Here is a 16,871-nt window from a genome sequence, read left to right as displayed (position 1 = left end):
TATGGCTTAAGCTAGACAGTAACCAATTATTTGAGAGAGGACTGTGCAACAATATACTCTGGCACCTCCAGAATCTATAAAATAACCCAGGACTGCTGCAGTAGAAATGCAATATTTATGTATTATAGTGCAGACCTGGAGAGTAGATACAGCAGCTGTAGTGAATATAGAATATCAGTACCTTTGGTCTCCCCCCATCCATACATTTTACATATTGTTCCCTCTGGGATGGAGCACCCAGCCACGGGTAGCTGAAGTGTATGGACGTTGTCTGCAGGAAGAGCAGGCCTAGACGTAGTGTAATGAACACAGAAAGTACAAAGCACGATTAACATCACACACACAAAAGTATATCAATATATCTTTGAGATTATTTTTCCAGGAACTCACTTAGACAGTCTTATGAGTGCTAAACTGGAGCCCTCAGGACCACATATCACATGAGCTATGTTCACTTCCTGTCTCCTGGACCAGTCAGGAGCACCCTCTTGAATATCTGAGACTCCCAGCCACACCCGATACTCACTTAGGTCTGGAACACTGAAGACAGAGTTAATACTTAATAAAAATATTCCATATTTATTACTCTCTACAAACTCAGACTAACCAGGACAGACATGAGCGAGTGAAGAGAGTCAGTTAGGTACTTAATAAAGGGAAATACATACTGAACAAATAAATCTTACATTTAATACACTGAGGGTAAAAAAAGCAAAATGCACTCACAGTTCAAGGTTCAAACGAAAGGAAAGAAATGACATTAACAGACAGCGAGCATTGAAGTTACCATGAGGAGAAGCACTGTCTGTCAGTGAGTACCCAGTCATCTCGTATTAGTGAACCCCCACACCAGTGCTGTGACCTGAAAAAAGCACAAGACACAAATAAGACATCAAGGAAAGCTGTGAAATACCGTAAACAAGTCAAGAAGTTACAGAAATCCAGTTGTTCCCCAAGTATGTCAAATTTGAGGAGAGGAACATCCAGTAGTACAATAAAAACTTAGCAATACAATGTTAGTCCATATGATCTCTATATAATATCTAAAATAACTAAAACATCCAGTGAATGTGGGCTTTGGACAACTCAAAATTCATCTTTAGAACAGGTAATTGGCTTCTTACAATTAGGTGAGTTCTACTGCTCTTTGAAGCTACTGATGAATAAATAAATGTTTGGAATGAAGGAAGCTACTCTATCTAAAAATATTTGCCGCACGTGTTTCTATCTAGGCATGGTGGGAGGGCCTCTGAAACAGCATTTTAACCCTCCACAGAAAACAAAGAGAAAAACTATTCCACTGAATTGTGTTATGAATTCAAAGGTGGTCTGGGTAGGATGACCTACTGTTCTTCAGTGGTAGAGGAAAATGTGTAGAATATGAAATGCACCGCCATACCCTCTCTGTATGCTGACCATCCAGCTGCCGTCTGATATGCCCACCGGACCTCCTCCCACGATCCTTGTTCTTTTATGGATAAAACACACCACAATGGACAGCTCACCTGGAAAAGCAGAGAGACACAAACACACACAAATAGTTATATATATCTCATGTCATATAATACGCATATTATTTAAGACATAAATATGCATTCACAGGCACAGACATACTGTAGTTAGTGGTGAAATATTGTTTACACTGTCACAATAGGAGAGGCACTTGAGCTGCCTAATGATCCGCCATAATCATCATTATATATGAACATAACCAGGCCATTAATTACGGTCATTATTGAAAATGTTCATATAACACATGGGTGTCATTTAAAAACTCTATATGTCAAGAGATTGAGGGGTTCATCCTCTGTTCTTGAGTTATTATGTTCAGAAGAGAAACAGAAGCCACCATGACAACATAATATCCTGCATTCTGTACCTTAATAGCTGGACATAAAAAGGAGGTTTTGAAAACACCACTACTTGCCTAGGCTATCAAATACAGATCAGCAGCTGAGCCACAGGCAAACACAGACAGACATAGACACTCACCCAGTGGAATGGTGTTCTGCAAAGCCTCACCTGCAGAAAGAAGAGGAGACAAACAAGGGATCAGGGAGTATTAACCGATGCAAGATAAGAGGCCACCTCACACAGTGGTGCATACATAACGGTGACCACCAGGACACTTTTGTTTGTCTGCCATGACACGGTCAGCATTGTTTTTGAATCTGGAGGGCTTTAATTGAATGTAACAAGCCTTAACGGACCATGCCACAGTATGTGTTCTTTAATTCCACACCGACAATTGGTTTTCATTCATTTCTGTACAATCTGAATCCATCAATTTAAACATCAAAGTTCCACTAATTTGTTGTCAACGTCATATTATTCTTGCATGTTTATGCAGTTTAAATGACTGTATTGAATGTATTTTGTCCACGCAATATTAGTGGAACTTTGAACAGATGTCTAACAGTAGACAGCATATATTAAAATGTCTTAAACACAGCAGCACTGTTTGCTAAATTAATAGCTGTGATGTAGACGCACACACACACACACACACACACACACACACACACACACACACACACACACACACACACACACACACACACACACACACACACACAGTCATGATGCCTCTGGCTCTTGGTCCATGTGGAAATAGTTAGAAGAAGCCCTCCCCTGTCTTCCTGATGAGTTGTGAATCTCCTCTGACACACACTGACCTGCGAGTGTAGACAGATCTACACACTGCAAATAAAGTGTGTGTGTGTGTGTGTGTGTGTGTGTGTGTGTGTGTGTGTGTATGTGTGTGTGTGTGTGTGTGTATGTAAGTGTGTGTAAGTGTGTGTAAGTGTGTAAGTAAGACAGACAACCAGACAGAGTGCAAACACATCTACACTAGCTCTTAGACCAAGAAGAATGAAAAACTTTCACAATTTCACACAGTCTCACAGATTGTTTTCCCCTAACTGTGTGCCTCTATGTGTGAATGTGTGTGGCTTGTATGTACACACTCTTGTCCACTCACATGGTTTTACATTGCAGTAGTCCCAGGGAATGGCAGTATTGTTGGTGTAACACCAGGGACCATGTTTGTCTTTATCAGGGTTTCTGCAGTAGCTTCCCTCCAGGCCAGCCATCAGCATGCCCCTTTCGCCACTGGACAAACACACACACAAAAGATCCAATAACTTATCTTTCATCAACGTTCCATAAGCCCAAAAGACAATTTTCAAAACAAAAGGAATTTTTTTTCCCCCTTTAAGCAGATAATCCCGCTGTTGATGAAAGTTAAAGGATTTGCTAGTGATTTATAACCATTAGTAAAAGCTGAACAAATTTTGCCAGATAGGATCTGGACAGTCAAACTACACAGCTGTGTAGGCGCTGTCCCTCTGGACAAGATAAGGAGGTGATTTGCAGAGGAATTACTCACTGTGACAGTATGCACCCACCTACACTCACACATCTAATACATGCTCATGCAGACATATCCCACACATCAGGGTATTTTCGTAAGAATTTTAAAACCACGAACAGAACTCTTTCCCACAATGAATTCCTTGACCGATAAGGTGGACAATTGTTAAGGAAAAGGGAGACATAGGAGAGGGATACTGGGTACCAAATCACAGTAATCCAGAGTGTGTTGTGTTTCTAGCAGCTAGCATAACAGCCAGCTCTCACTGGGACTCCCTAACCCTGACTTTTGACCCTTGGGCAGGAGCCAAGCAGTGGAGCTGACTGGCTTTGAAGTGTTGCTACAAAGGAGAGGTTCGGGGTCAAAGCTGAGGAGTGAAGTGTATATCCCCCAGCCAAGTTATCACTCTGAGTCATTCCTGCTGAGTTAGGTCATCTTCAAGGAAACAATTCTCTAGTCGTTAGGAGATGCTGGAGAGGCCAGTCACGGCACCCGCAGGAGCCGTTTTCTCCTCTGAGGAACAAGAGGTCTGACTTGATCCGCTAACAACAATAAGAAGTAACTAGAGGTCAATAATAGAGCACCTCCCCACACTAACCACCACGTCTCAGGTTTGCACACATGGTTCTCGAAAACACAGACACATTTCCCTGCACGCTGAGGCTGTCATGCACAAGTCATTTCTCAAGAATTATTCCACCTGTTGAATGCATCAAATTAGCAAATTTTCTGCTGATAATGATTTCCTTTGATCACATTGAGCTTTTTTTTAAAAAAAAAAAAAAAACTACACTATGTTAGACTACCTGTGTGACCTCTTGATGTCTGTTTTAGGCAGAATCGCTTGTCTGCAGTATAGTGATGGTGCAGGTCTGTTTTGCACATCATTGGAGGAGTTTGGAAAAGTTATTAGGTTAGAAAGTAGCAGGGATCCAGTGGGCTGACCTGTTGTTGTGGTCTCTCCAGGGAGCACAAGGCAGGTTTGATCTAGTCCTTGACTGCTCTCCTTGGTAGTTCTCTCCAAAGCCTTTGTAGCAGTCTGTATTTGCACAAAAGATTAGACAGTCATACTTCATGTCTGTATGAACAAACAGCTTTGAACAAAAAACATGCATAACAGGCAGTGCTCAACATCCCAAAACCACAACAATAGTTTTAGTTTTTGTGCAGTCTTTGTATTGTTGTACTACAAACTATTAAAAAAAAACAAAAAACGAGTAAATTATACGCAGAATAATAAAAACAACCCTGAGTTTCTGAGATATCGTGGTTGTCATTGGATCTAGAATATACAGAGCTGGGAACACAAAAAAAAGTCGTCCACAATGATGCCTAGAAAAACAGTCATAAAAAAGGATTTGAAGCTGTCTGTCACTCTGCATCTCATTTCTATATGGGAACGTATTCAACACTCAAGGGTAGACCACAACACAACCTCAAAGGGGGTTTATATTCCCAATGCAAGGGCACATACTCTAAACGACACGTCCCTAAGATCCCTTGGGAAATTTGCACTTGTGTACTCAGCCATAGATCTACATCTTTTACTTCCAAATCTCTTGCTACCCCAGAAAGACTCCCATTCAGCAATAATCCTTCCACTCCATCTTTCACTGTCCAGTGAGACCTGACAATCCTGAGCTGCTGTCAGAGTTTGTTTATTTGAGGCGAGGTGGTCAGTCCTTCCCACAGTCCTATAGGGCTATAGTACCCCGCAGGGACGGAGAATACGTGGTTACAAGCCAATGTCACAGGGTCTCATGTGAACTCGTCTACAAAATATAAAAATGTAGGCTATTTCTCTGCTTGGGATGTAATGAAGATTTCAGCTTTCTCATTGCTGTTTTGAGTGTGAAATAAAGCTGTTGAGTCTCTCACCACTGACAGGCTTGTTTTGGGAGCCGCACTGGGGGATGTTGGTGCAGAACATTGTGCGGACTCTTGGGTCCGTAGTGAAGCACCACGGGAATTCTTGGCCATCTGGATTCCGACAGTAGTTTTCTCTCAGGTCTCTGGAAAACACAGAGCAAGTCATTCTGTAATCTGATTGGATATACATGCATGCAGGTGGGTGAGTAAGTAGTGTATGACTCACTTGCAGGGGTAGGCTTGAGGTATGAATGTGTGGTTATGGGGATACTGAGAGTCCCAGCGTTGACAGATGAGTCCGTTGGGCATCACGTCTACTGTCCCTCTATAACCCTCTCCTCTGCCCTGGTAACACTCGGTTGTTTCCACCACATTACTTTTAGGAGATGTTTCTGTGAATGTGCAAAATATATGAAGGGGTGGGTGACCGGTCAAGGTAACATACAGCATGTTTATATTCACCCAAATTACTTGTGCGAATATCCAGATGAAGGAAATAGTTTGAATAAGCGTTGAACAACATAAGAGCAAGGTGGACTTCAGATGAACTGTGGCACTGCACTGAAACCTTGATGAACGATAGATTATAGAATAATACCCTGCAAGTATAGCACACCACACATGTTTCTATCTGCCTGCCCTTCTTTTGTTATTTCTCCCACTCACACACAAAATGTAGGAACAGAGTTCCCAACTCTGTTCGTAAAAATCACAAAATGCTGAATTTTGTCTCCCAACTGTTAACACCAATGGTCCAGACTGTAACAATTTGCTCCAGTCCAGAGTGATGCCCAAATGAATTGTCCAAAACATTTCTAGCATGTCCGCACCCTTGGGTTATAAAGTGTTTACATGAGAATGGCAAATACTTCCCTTTATCCGGTTATAATCAAGGTATTGTAGAACAAGTACGAACAATTACAAGCAATGATGAATACTAAATCATTTAGCACTGAGGAAGTGAACTGAGAGTGTGACAGTGCTTTTGACATGATGGATAGCTAAACAGCCTCAATGTCTTGGCCACCTGCTTTCCACAAAACAGCTCACTCTATGGGTTTAAAATACTCACAGTATAATGAGGCTAATATGGCCAAAATAAAAAAAGGCAGGAAATCTTATCTGCTCTACTTTTCTTTATAGAAGGGCTGCTCATTACACAATGAACACAAGTTCATTAGCCTGAACAATGTGCGTCATTGTATCCAACAATGTGCAAAGCTGCAGATCTTCAAGACTCTAAAACAGACATTTTCTGTCCATACAATATGTCTAAAAATAGATATGCACTAGTTGTGACAGTAAACAAAAGAGCAGGTCTTGACAAAAGAACACTTTGTCTCTCTCCTCTCTGCCTTGTTTTGATTAAGACTAACTGGGTCGTAAACTTGGTCTGTTCCCAACAAACTCCCATATCAGAGAGAGAGACAGAGAGAGAGAGAGTGGGGGAACAGTGAATCACTGGGTCCACATGGAGGAGTGCCATCTAGTAAACATGGTGCCAGGAGTGCTGATGATTCTAACAGGCAAACAGGCCAGTCACAGACCCAGGAGAAAGAAGCTAAGCCCAACAATAACACCAGCGCTCTCTCTGTTTTATGTTCTTGAGGACCACAGTGGTGTTCTCAGTGATTATAGGTCAACTACAGTAAGAGTGTGCATTATTTGCTGATGTTCTACTAAGTATAGACACCCAAAACACAAAGTCAGACGTGCACCTAACTCTTACACACCAATTACACTGCTTACGCTAAGTGAGATGTAATGAAAGCAATCTGTGTGTATTGTGTGCGACCCTCGTGTTGTGTCTGTATGTGTAACAGGAGGTTAATGTGGAGAAGTAACTGAGCCCAGTGCAGTTTGACCACCACACATAAGAGCTGGCATAGAACAATAAACAGCAGTCCAGTGGCGCAGGGGAAAAATAAACATTCTGGCTATTAAGGAAGACATAACAGAGAGTCAAACCAAAGAGTGTGTGTGTGTGTGTGTGTGTGTGTGTGTGTGTGTGTGTGTGTGTGTCTTCCATAGTATAAGCCAATGAGAGTGAGAGGAGTGGCAAAATGGAAGGTACAGGAAGTTGTACATTTTGGTGCCGTCAGTTACACTTCATTGGGCCGTACAGAACACACCCACGCACAGACATGCATAGACTTCCACTTAACATGCATGACATTCAACCACGCACAAACAAACATGTATTCATGCTTACCACAAACTTTGATGTTGCAGTACTCCCAGTGCGTGTTTGGGTCCGTGGTAAAGCACCAGGGTCTATGGCGTCCGTCTGGGTTCCTACAATAGTTATCATCCAGGCCCTTGTCAGGGTACCTAATACAAAACATGCAGTACAACAACCTTAGTGTATAGACAAAAGCGATATAAGAGTAAAAAGAAAAGCACAAAACAACTAACATAGTGTTGCATCACCCTTAGCACAATCATATTTAAATTTTCTTCCAAATTCCTTAGGAGAACTGTGTAGAAGTGGAGAGATAATTCACTCTTGCACGCAACTGAAGCATTAATAACTGGAATAGTGCAAGGACTCCATCTGTGAATCTGTTCAGAGCTCAGGGGAGTGAGGAGGATAATAAGCTGCACCACTACAGGTGTTCTACAGTAAGCCATCCCAAATTCCAACATCCCTTCAAGCCTCCAGCCTCCAGGCGTGCAGTATCAGGCTGTGGGACCCTCTCATTACATTAGTGCTATGAGCAGTCTGGGACCTCGTTTACACAAACACTGGGATGATTAAGGATGTGTTAACGAGTCCCCACTAATCCAGACCACCTGCCATCCAACTTGCTGGAACACTCTCCTGACACAGAGGCACACAGCAGACATACACAAACAAGGATCATGTAAGGAATACTAATACAGACTAAAATATATGGCCTCCCTATAATAGGTATAAGCTTATCTCATAGCTGGACACCAGTCTGCTTCTTAATCTATTGAGAGCTTAAAGGAATTTGGGCCAATTAAGTGAGAATGTAGAGTATTCCCAGCATACTGTAGTGCTGCTAAAAACATACAATTACACACTGGATTCTGATGGCATTCCTTCAGGGAAAGGCACACTGGCTGACTCCAAATCACTCCTGAGTTAGTGCACCACAACCATAGGAAATGATTATGTGAACGTGTTATTACATCAAGCATTCTCATGCTTTTTTGCTATAAAATGATGTGTGTCCATGTGTGTGGGCCTAAGTGTGATCGAGCATGCACAATTTAGTGTGATGCTGAGTGATGCAGATGTATGTGTGTGTGTGTGTGTGTGTGCGTGTGTGTGTGTGTGTGTGTGTGTGTGGGTGTGTGTGTGTGTGTGTGTGTGTGTGTGTGTGTGTGTGTGTGTGTGTGTGTTACCTCTTGGGGTGGTACAGGTGTTTGTGTGGATCATCCAGGTCCCAGCGCTGGCATTCCTTTCCACTTTCTGTGTGGTCCATGGGTCCTCTGTAATCTTCCCCATTACAGTTCACACACTCAACTATGCAGCAAAGAAACGCACAGACACACAGACAGACACACACACACACACACACACACACACACACACACACACAACCACAAACATTAACACAAAGAGCAACAACTTAGAGAAACACAAAATCAAAAATTCACTTAAAAAAAAGAATCTCCCAAAATATTTAGAGCATGGAATGAAAGTAAATCATGATACTTTTAGTAATATAGCTGTGAGTTGACAAAGCAATACACATTTTAAGTCATGATATTTTGCTATATCTCCGTTAAGTTCACACGTTATGCACGTACACTTAATGTATGGACGCACATATTATGTATCACACTAACTGCAATGTTCTCTTTGATGTAGAGAAGGCATCATGTTTTGCATGGTGACTAGTACACACTGTCAGTGTAAACAACAGAGAGCGATTCAGATTAGAAACAGATGGTTATGAGTCCACTGCTGTCATGACACTTGTAATACCACTAGCTGCATGAGTATGTGTTTGCACACGTCATGTTTACGTGACTGTGTGTATGTTTCCTATTAGGACAAGCTAATTTGGAGAAACCCTTCCAGTCATTATTTTCTGAATGAACGCAGGCTCTCTATCAAAATAAAAAGTAATTATCTCTGTTGTACAACTTGTGATAACCCAGTGGGACACCATATGTGAGTTGGAGAGCAAGAAGGATTCCCATACTGTCTTATCGAGCCACAGCCTGGTTCCTCATTAAGGTGATCCAGTGTCATACATGCAGAGGAAACAACCTCTCTGACAGCATGACTCCCCAGGGATTAGATAACAGAGGTCATTATCATCCCTTTCTTCAGGGAGACACCAGTGCCTGACAGTAATATTGTGTGATATAACATAGAGGCTGAAACATTGGTGGGAAAGTGTTTTTCTTTCATCACAAGTTTTACTTTTACAGACCTATAACTCAAACTCAGCAGTTACCTTCTACGTGTGCCACAGGGATGGATGAAATAGCTAACAATTTATCTATAGGAGACGACAGGGGATTAAGATCCTCTAACATTCCAACACCATCTTCTTTAGGTACAAACCATTTACAAAAGCTGAACCTGATGGAATGGAGAGGACAGCATAAACTGAACCACACACCTGGAAACGGCTGCAGCTGGCCTCAGCAAATAAATGTCTGTGCCCCATACACATATACACACACATATAAAGTAGAGCACAGTTAGAGCCAGCGTTGCTTAGTCCAAGGCATTATGTGATTGCCTACTTTGCTGCAGCTCATTTAAGACTATCAAGCCTCAATTGGTGAGGCAATTTGCAACGTGGAATGGGCATTACAGTATTTAAGATAAATGTCTGCTAAGATACACACAGACATATACATGTGTGTGTGTGTGTGTGTGTGTGTGTGTGTGTGTGTGTGTGTGTGTGTGTGTGTGTGGCCTACCCTGTGAACACTGTGGTATGCCACACTCCTGGTGTCTGAGGTGTGGCCGAGGGTCGGTGGTAAAGCACCATGGGCCAACAGTGGAGTTGTCTGGGTTGCGACAAAAGTTTTCTCTGAGGTCCTTCTTCCTGAACCTCTTAGACATGAATCTGTTAGGAGCAGAGCTGCAGTTACACAAACAGGCATATGTACTCTATCAAGACCGATTGCCAAATATTTCACTGTCATACAGAGCAACTTCTTTTTGAAAAACACCCAAGGTCACAATTTCTGTTGTCGTTTTATATATCTCTTTGACAGAATGATGAATCCTCTACTAATTTATGAGACAGCTGCTGCTTCACTCTGAGGGCCGAAACCTGCCTGTAAACATGAGCAGTGAAAATTAGAAAGTAATTGATGGCAAAGCTAAAGGGTTAAACCATTGATGACATGATGTTATTAATGAGAGGAATCACATTAATATGTTGAAGCAATGTTAGTTTTCCATGAGGCAGGTTCTGTGTAAACACACAAATGACTCATACCTTCTACATCAGGCAAGCACATGGCTGTGGTCACCAGTTGCGATGTTAGACAAAGTGTAGTCTTTGAGTCAGGCTGTGTTTTTTCACATAATGATGAAAAGATAACGTTCTGAAGCAGTCTTTCTGTCTGCCTTAATGACAGGTACAGAAACGAGAAGGTCTTTGCTGGGCAATCATAAATGAGGAGGAACCTTTCACGGATAAGAATGCAATTTGTTCTTGTGTGTGTGTGTGTATGTGTGTGTGAGAGAGAGAGTTTCCCATGCCTGTAAGCTAACTGATAAAACATACAAAGCGCCTGGGTTTAATTACCCGATCTACAGAGACATTAATAGCAGTCTGATAAAGCAGGTTCACTGGAGGTACAAACGTATACTGCCCTCTTTGATTCGTCTGCTGCAGCGATATCTCACTACAAAGCCTTTCAAAGTCATTTAATACCTCTATGTAGAGGGGAGTGAAGAAGGAAGGAGGTAGCATGTAGTTCAAATATAATAAGACAAGGTGTATGTGTTGTTTCTGTGGTTCTCTGATGGTTATTAAAATATCTGGCAAGTGATAAACTTTGTTCTTATTGTACTTGTATTTTCTCCTCAGTTCTCCTGACTTTTTTTCTAACGTTGTCCTCCCTTGACACAAAATATTGCAGTATTTTTTTATTTTAACAAAGCTGATGGGATGTGTCATATTGTCATGTTTCAGAAACCTAAACTACATCTACATTCGACTGAATATGAGACTGAAAACTTTGTTAGATATTTTGTAAAGAATAAATTCAGTTATCTTGTTTCTTACCAGTTAATTACTAAAGATCAGTGCTCATTTAACTTCCATAATCCTACAGAAGGAATTGCTTCACTTGAATCCTTCTTCTTTAAATTCCACTTAATTGGCCCTTTTTTCTATTGGGAGCTACATTGCATCAGAAAGTATGCCTGCATATTGAACAATTAGCTTTATCTGGGAATTTAGCAGGGGGGTGTGCCTAAAGCTTAACCAGAGGCTGCATATTAGATATGATCCTAATCCCAGTAAAACACACACACACACACACACACACACACACACACACACACACACACACCTAGATAAACAGTAGGGCCATAGCAGGAAATGATCTGTGACTCTGTAACGCGTTACAATGAGGTCAGTTCTGATGAATGACTGCTCCCAGGAGCCTAATCAACCTCTAATATATCATACTCATATATACACACAGACACTTACAGACTAGCCCCTAGCTACTAGCTAATTGCATCACTAACATACCACCAACACTAACACTAAGAAGCAGCTTTAACACTACTTTGTTTGACATTGTGGTAAAAAGTTCATCAGATTCTTACTTGTGTTCATGAGGTATAGGAGAGGCCCAGGCCTGGCACAGGATGCCGCTCACCGTCACCGTCCTCCGCCCCCTGTAGCTCTGACCTGTACCCACAATGCACTCCCTCACATAGTCTAAACGAGAGACAGAGAGAGTAAGGATGAGGAGAGACAGAGAGACAAGATTACAGCAAAAGAGAGTGTGTGAGTGGGATGAGCCAACAAACTGATCACAGTGTTGTGTACACAGAGCCAGTATGGATGATGAAGAAAACAGACAGAAGGATATGTTCAGCTAAAATGCAGAGCTTCACAAAGACGCCAAAAGCCGAATCTGTTTTCCTAATCTTCTGCAAAACATTTGGATCCAGTAAAATAGGTTACACAGCTTGCAAGATCACTGTTGTGGTCAGTCAGAGTCAAGTTGGGTGGGGGTTTCCATCGTTTACACAAACTTAATGACAGAAAATGAACCATAATGTGCTGCGACACAATAAACACGACAATGGTCTTCGCCCTTCCTTGTCTTGCTCATGAGAGATTACAAAGCTACAATCACTCTGAAAATAGGTATTCACAGTTCAGGGTTATAAAACATATATGCATACAAAAAGCATGCATATATAACAACAACAAGGAGTATGCTGCTGATTAGAAGTGAGACTACATGTAGGGACATTTTTTTTCAGATGGAAATGTCTGGTGACTTTAGTATCAGCTGGTTGAATGAAAAGTTGGAACAGTTGAGGGCACCTTTCTTTTGATAGAGTTGGTAGTTGAAGTCCTGTTGGCTCTGAGCTCCTGGTGTGTTCCTGTCGAACGACAGCCACTGGCATTTCCTGTTTTTATGATCATAGAGGAATGCTCTAGAGAATAAGAAGGACAGGAAAGGACCAAGAAAGAACAAGGGAAGAGTGAAGTACATAATGTCAGGGCAATTAACACAGCTGTGACATGAGTATGTAAAGCAGCTAGGAGGCCTACAGTGAACCAGACAGGCAGCATTATACATGTGGAATGCGTTATTCCACCTCACCTCAGGAACCACCACTTTGCTCTTTGTGTGTATTGACAGCCATTCATTCACAGTGTGAGTGAGTTACTTTACCAAGTTACATCAAAAGAAAACCCTGCAGTTAAAAGGATGAAGCCATAAGAGCAGACATACCTGCAGCTGAAGGGGAGTCGTCTGTTGCGGCTGCAGGCTTTGGCACACTTGGCCATGCTCAGCTTCTTGCTTTTGGTCAGGTGGGAGGAATCGGGAGACACGACAACCAGCTGTATACCATCAGTCTTCTGGTAGTCCTGGAGCGCATTTCTTTTGCCCTCTGATAGACAATCACATAACATGACCATTCAGCAGTATTTATGTCTAGTTTGCCATCATCACAAGGCCTATGGCTCTGATGAGAATGTTTACTAGCCTCACCATTGCAACAGTCTGCCTACTTTATGGATTGTTTTATTTAACCTTCATCCCTACTATGCTCTCATATAATGAACATTGAATTGCACTTGAAAGGTAAACAAGCTTAATAAGGCCTATTATTATTATTGTTATTATTATGAATAATTAACATTCACACCAACCAACACACAAGCAAACCCTTCTCTGTGGTCTTGGAAGCAGTGTGGATAATCTGCTAATGAGCCCAGCTAGACTGAGAACACTGTGCAACAGCAAACAATGTGTGAATTAGTCTGATTTAACTGTTATGAATCTGCAGGACCTAATAGGATGCGCAGTCATTTATCACTGCCCCTAATGAAACCAAGGCTGACGCACGCACGCACGCGCGCGCGCACACACACACACACACACACACACACACACACACACACACACACACACACACACACAGTGGGGAAGCGGGGTTGTGTCTGTATGTTGCTTCATTTGTTGGCAGGTTCTCTTTGCAAAATCAGAGAGCCAGTTAGACATTTACATTAATCATGAAAAGCTGCCCGACAATCTTTCGATTCTTGGAATCACGTAAGCAACATGAAGACATCAGAGCTTCAGATTCAGTATTTGGGTGTTTGGGGATGCGGTGAACAACCTGAGGATCGCGGAGGCATATCATGTTAGTCCGATCCTCAACTTGAGTTCACCGTCTCGTTTCTCTGCCTGAGTGCTGGAGCAATGAGCCGCAAAAACGCACTCTGTCAGGACAACAGGATGACTCAAGCACTTATTTGATTTTAATATAGGTCATTTTTTGGGACAATGGGTTGTAGGTATTGGTTCACTTTATCGTAGAATGTATTTATCTCGTGATCCATTCAGATAATGTCTTAATGCGGTGCAATGCGCTCTGGCACGGAGCGGTTGCAATAATAGCCTACTACAGCAAGAGTTTAGATTAAAAAGCCTCTGCTAGATCGTCATTAATGATAAAAAACATCGTTTTCATATTTCTTCCAGGAATTCGCCAACTTAAGAAATGTTCTCATGACTAAGAATCACTTTTACTACTCTATCTTGTTAGAATTAGATCCGAAAATAACTGAAATAGGCATATCACAATTAACAAAACACTAGGCTACACATAATAAAGACAATATAGGGATTGTAGCGATATTCGGCTACAACATAACATAATAAAGTTATATGAATAGGTCTAAAGCATTGGTTAAATGTCTGTTTACACGGAGCGCAAACCAACGCGTTGTGACACCAGCTCCAGCCCAGTGGCAGACGTACGGGAGCAAAATGCTTTTATCCAAAACTTACCCGAACAAGAAATGAAAATGAGTCCGAAAATGAGCTTGTAAATCCACATCGCCGCTTCAAAGAACAAAAGTTTCAGAAACAAATCGGCAAATGCTGCTTGCTGTGCTGTCAGTCTACGACCAGGAGATGTTGCTTCCACCACTGCACAGATGATGCGTCTCCTCTCTAAGTACTTCCTCGCCTCCCTCCTCTCCCTCCCTCTCCGTGCGTGCGTGTGTATGATTTTATCTCTCGCTCCCTCTCTCGCCTTTTTCTCTCTCTCTTTTCAATTAAGTGTCTTTATTGGCCTGAATGTGACACACACTATTGACATGTATGATCTTTACGTCACTGTGTATGTTTATGCGTTTGTGTGTGTGTGTGTGTGTGTGTGTGTGTGTGTGTGTGTGTGTGTCATTAGGCTACTGTGTTACTATAACTTGCCACTCCATACCAAAATACTTTACAAAAACAAAATATATTACATTATAAGCAGATTGTGGTCTTTTCTCTCTTAATTTCTTTGTCTAACCTTTTCCTCCGCCTTAATTTCTTCCTATCTATACTATTCAAACCCTACAGAAAACCTATACAACAGCATGCTGTACAAATTTATTTATAAGGCCTCCTCACAATGTACATACATATATATATATATATATATATATATATATATATATATATATATATATATAGTTCTTCAATGAATTAACAGATATGCATAAAACACAAAAACTTCTGACAGAGGGGCACACTATAAATCTCTGTACAAAAACTGGAGGAATATAATAATAATTGTATTTATTCAACAGATTGTGTCCATCCCTCCCTGTCACACAGCAGCATCCCACTCAATCATCACACAGTGTGCACAATGAAACAGATATTGGCAGGCACTTGTCAGTGTCGGGAAACTCAGTGGGGATGTAAAAGAGGAGGGGGAGGAGTGTGTGGCAATGTTTATGCTACTTTACTTCTTCCCCCTTGTCACAGATAAGAAGTGAAGTTGGGGGGGGTGAGGACAAGACATCCCAATCCATCTCCTGAGTGTCATCTCTATTTTCAGCAATGACAGCATGAGATAGGAGATGTGACACTTAGCTGGCCTTAGCATTTTCTTTAAACATCTCTGATGCAGCAGTCATCAAACAGCGCTCCTGTCCTCCAGTGACAGTCCGATGGGGTGCACACTAAATAAAAAAATCCCATTAGTTATCACAGCGCAGATTGGCACTTAATGCATTGTGGGGATTCCCGGTATTTTCTTTAAACAGAGGAATATATGGATAAATATGTTGGAGGAGACATCTCTATCTCCTCTCTGGTTCAATGAGTAATGCTGCTGTGGCTTCCTGAAAGGACCACAGAGTCATTCGCAATAATAAACAATCAGCCATGAGTCAGATACTTTCACTGGAGTGGAGCACAAGCCTCTCTCTCTCTCTCTCTCTCTCTCTCTCTCTCTCTCTCTCTCTCTCTACCTTCCTTTACGTACATACGCATGCAACGCAACCACACACACTGTCTCTTGCAGAAAAACATGTATTCAGACCCTCTTTCTTCTGTCTTATTCAAAAACACGCATGCTCATACATAATGAGCAGCAGATGAGGGCTCCAACCTTCACCAGTTTGAGCCCTCATCACCACAATCTCATTACTGACTCTCCTAGCAAGAATCCAGTGGGTGTTTTTTCTGAGTCTGAGAGCCACAGCTTCTGCTAAAAGATGGAAATTAGAGAGACCCAGTAGCCCACTACTCGCTCAACCACTCAAGTCCTACTCCTCACATCTGTGGCTAGTTATTGCCAGAAACTTCATATCTTCATGCAGCTTGTAATTGAGGGAGGAAGTTCTGTGAGAGATGGAGATGATATGGAGAATGAAGAAGTTGATACAGAGAGAGTGTAGATGAAGAGCAATGTAAGTAAAATGGATGGACTGTTGCAGGGAGGCACAATACAGACCAGTGTGCTGAAGGCTGGGCTGTCTGAGTGCATATTTGGGGAGTGCGTGGCGTATTAATAGACTTCCTGCAGATTTGTTTGGAAGTTTTTTGTGCATTGAGTCATGTGATGTATACTGTTATTTCTCTGTGCATGTGTATGTATGCATCCACATGTGTTTTCATCTGCAGCAAATTAGTTAGACCT

General features: G+C 41.8%; 1 protein-coding gene across 2 annotated transcripts in view; it reads right to left on the bottom strand.

Annotated features, from left to right (window-relative positions):
- LOC116045660 (hepatocyte growth factor) overlaps positions 1-14,915 on the bottom strand; it is a 17,486-nt gene extending 2,571 nt beyond the window's left edge. Inside the window, exons 1-16 of one of the 2 annotated variants that reach the window (XM_031293432.2) lie at positions 14,741-14,915; positions 13,175-13,334; positions 12,760-12,872; positions 12,027-12,141; positions 10,154-10,317; positions 8,615-8,735; positions 7,455-7,573; positions 5,469-5,634; positions 5,252-5,385; positions 4,319-4,412; positions 2,981-3,111; positions 1,993-2,022; positions 1,400-1,505; positions 788-862; positions 391-540; positions 182-288 (exon numbers count right to left, since the gene is read on the bottom strand). In XM_031293432.2, coding sequence (XP_031149292.1) covers positions 182-288; positions 391-540; positions 788-862; positions 1,400-1,505; positions 1,993-2,022; positions 2,981-3,111; positions 4,319-4,412; positions 5,252-5,385; positions 5,469-5,634; positions 7,455-7,573; positions 8,615-8,735; positions 10,154-10,317; positions 12,027-12,141; positions 12,760-12,872; positions 13,175-13,334; positions 14,741-14,789 — 1,834 coding nt within the window. In that variant the 5' untranslated portion in view covers positions 14,790-14,915. The remainder of the gene's footprint in view (positions 1-181; positions 289-390; positions 541-787; positions 863-1,399; positions 1,506-1,992; positions 2,023-2,980; positions 3,112-4,318; positions 4,413-5,251; positions 5,386-5,468; positions 5,635-7,454; positions 7,574-8,614; positions 8,736-10,153; positions 10,318-12,026; positions 12,142-12,759; positions 12,873-13,174; positions 13,335-14,740) is intronic. The other variant, XM_031293433.2, reaches the window with a different exon arrangement.
- Between the last annotated feature and the right edge of the window lie 1,956 nt (positions 14,916-16,871).

The sequence above is a fragment of the Sander lucioperca genome, chromosome 7, assembly GCF_008315115.2.
Source record: "Sander lucioperca isolate FBNREF2018 chromosome 7, SLUC_FBN_1.2, whole genome shotgun sequence".
NCBI lineage: Eukaryota > Metazoa > Chordata > Actinopteri > Perciformes > Percidae > Sander > Sander lucioperca.
Note: the sequence above shows the minus strand (reverse complement) of the source record. Positions and strands in the feature narration are given on the sequence as shown.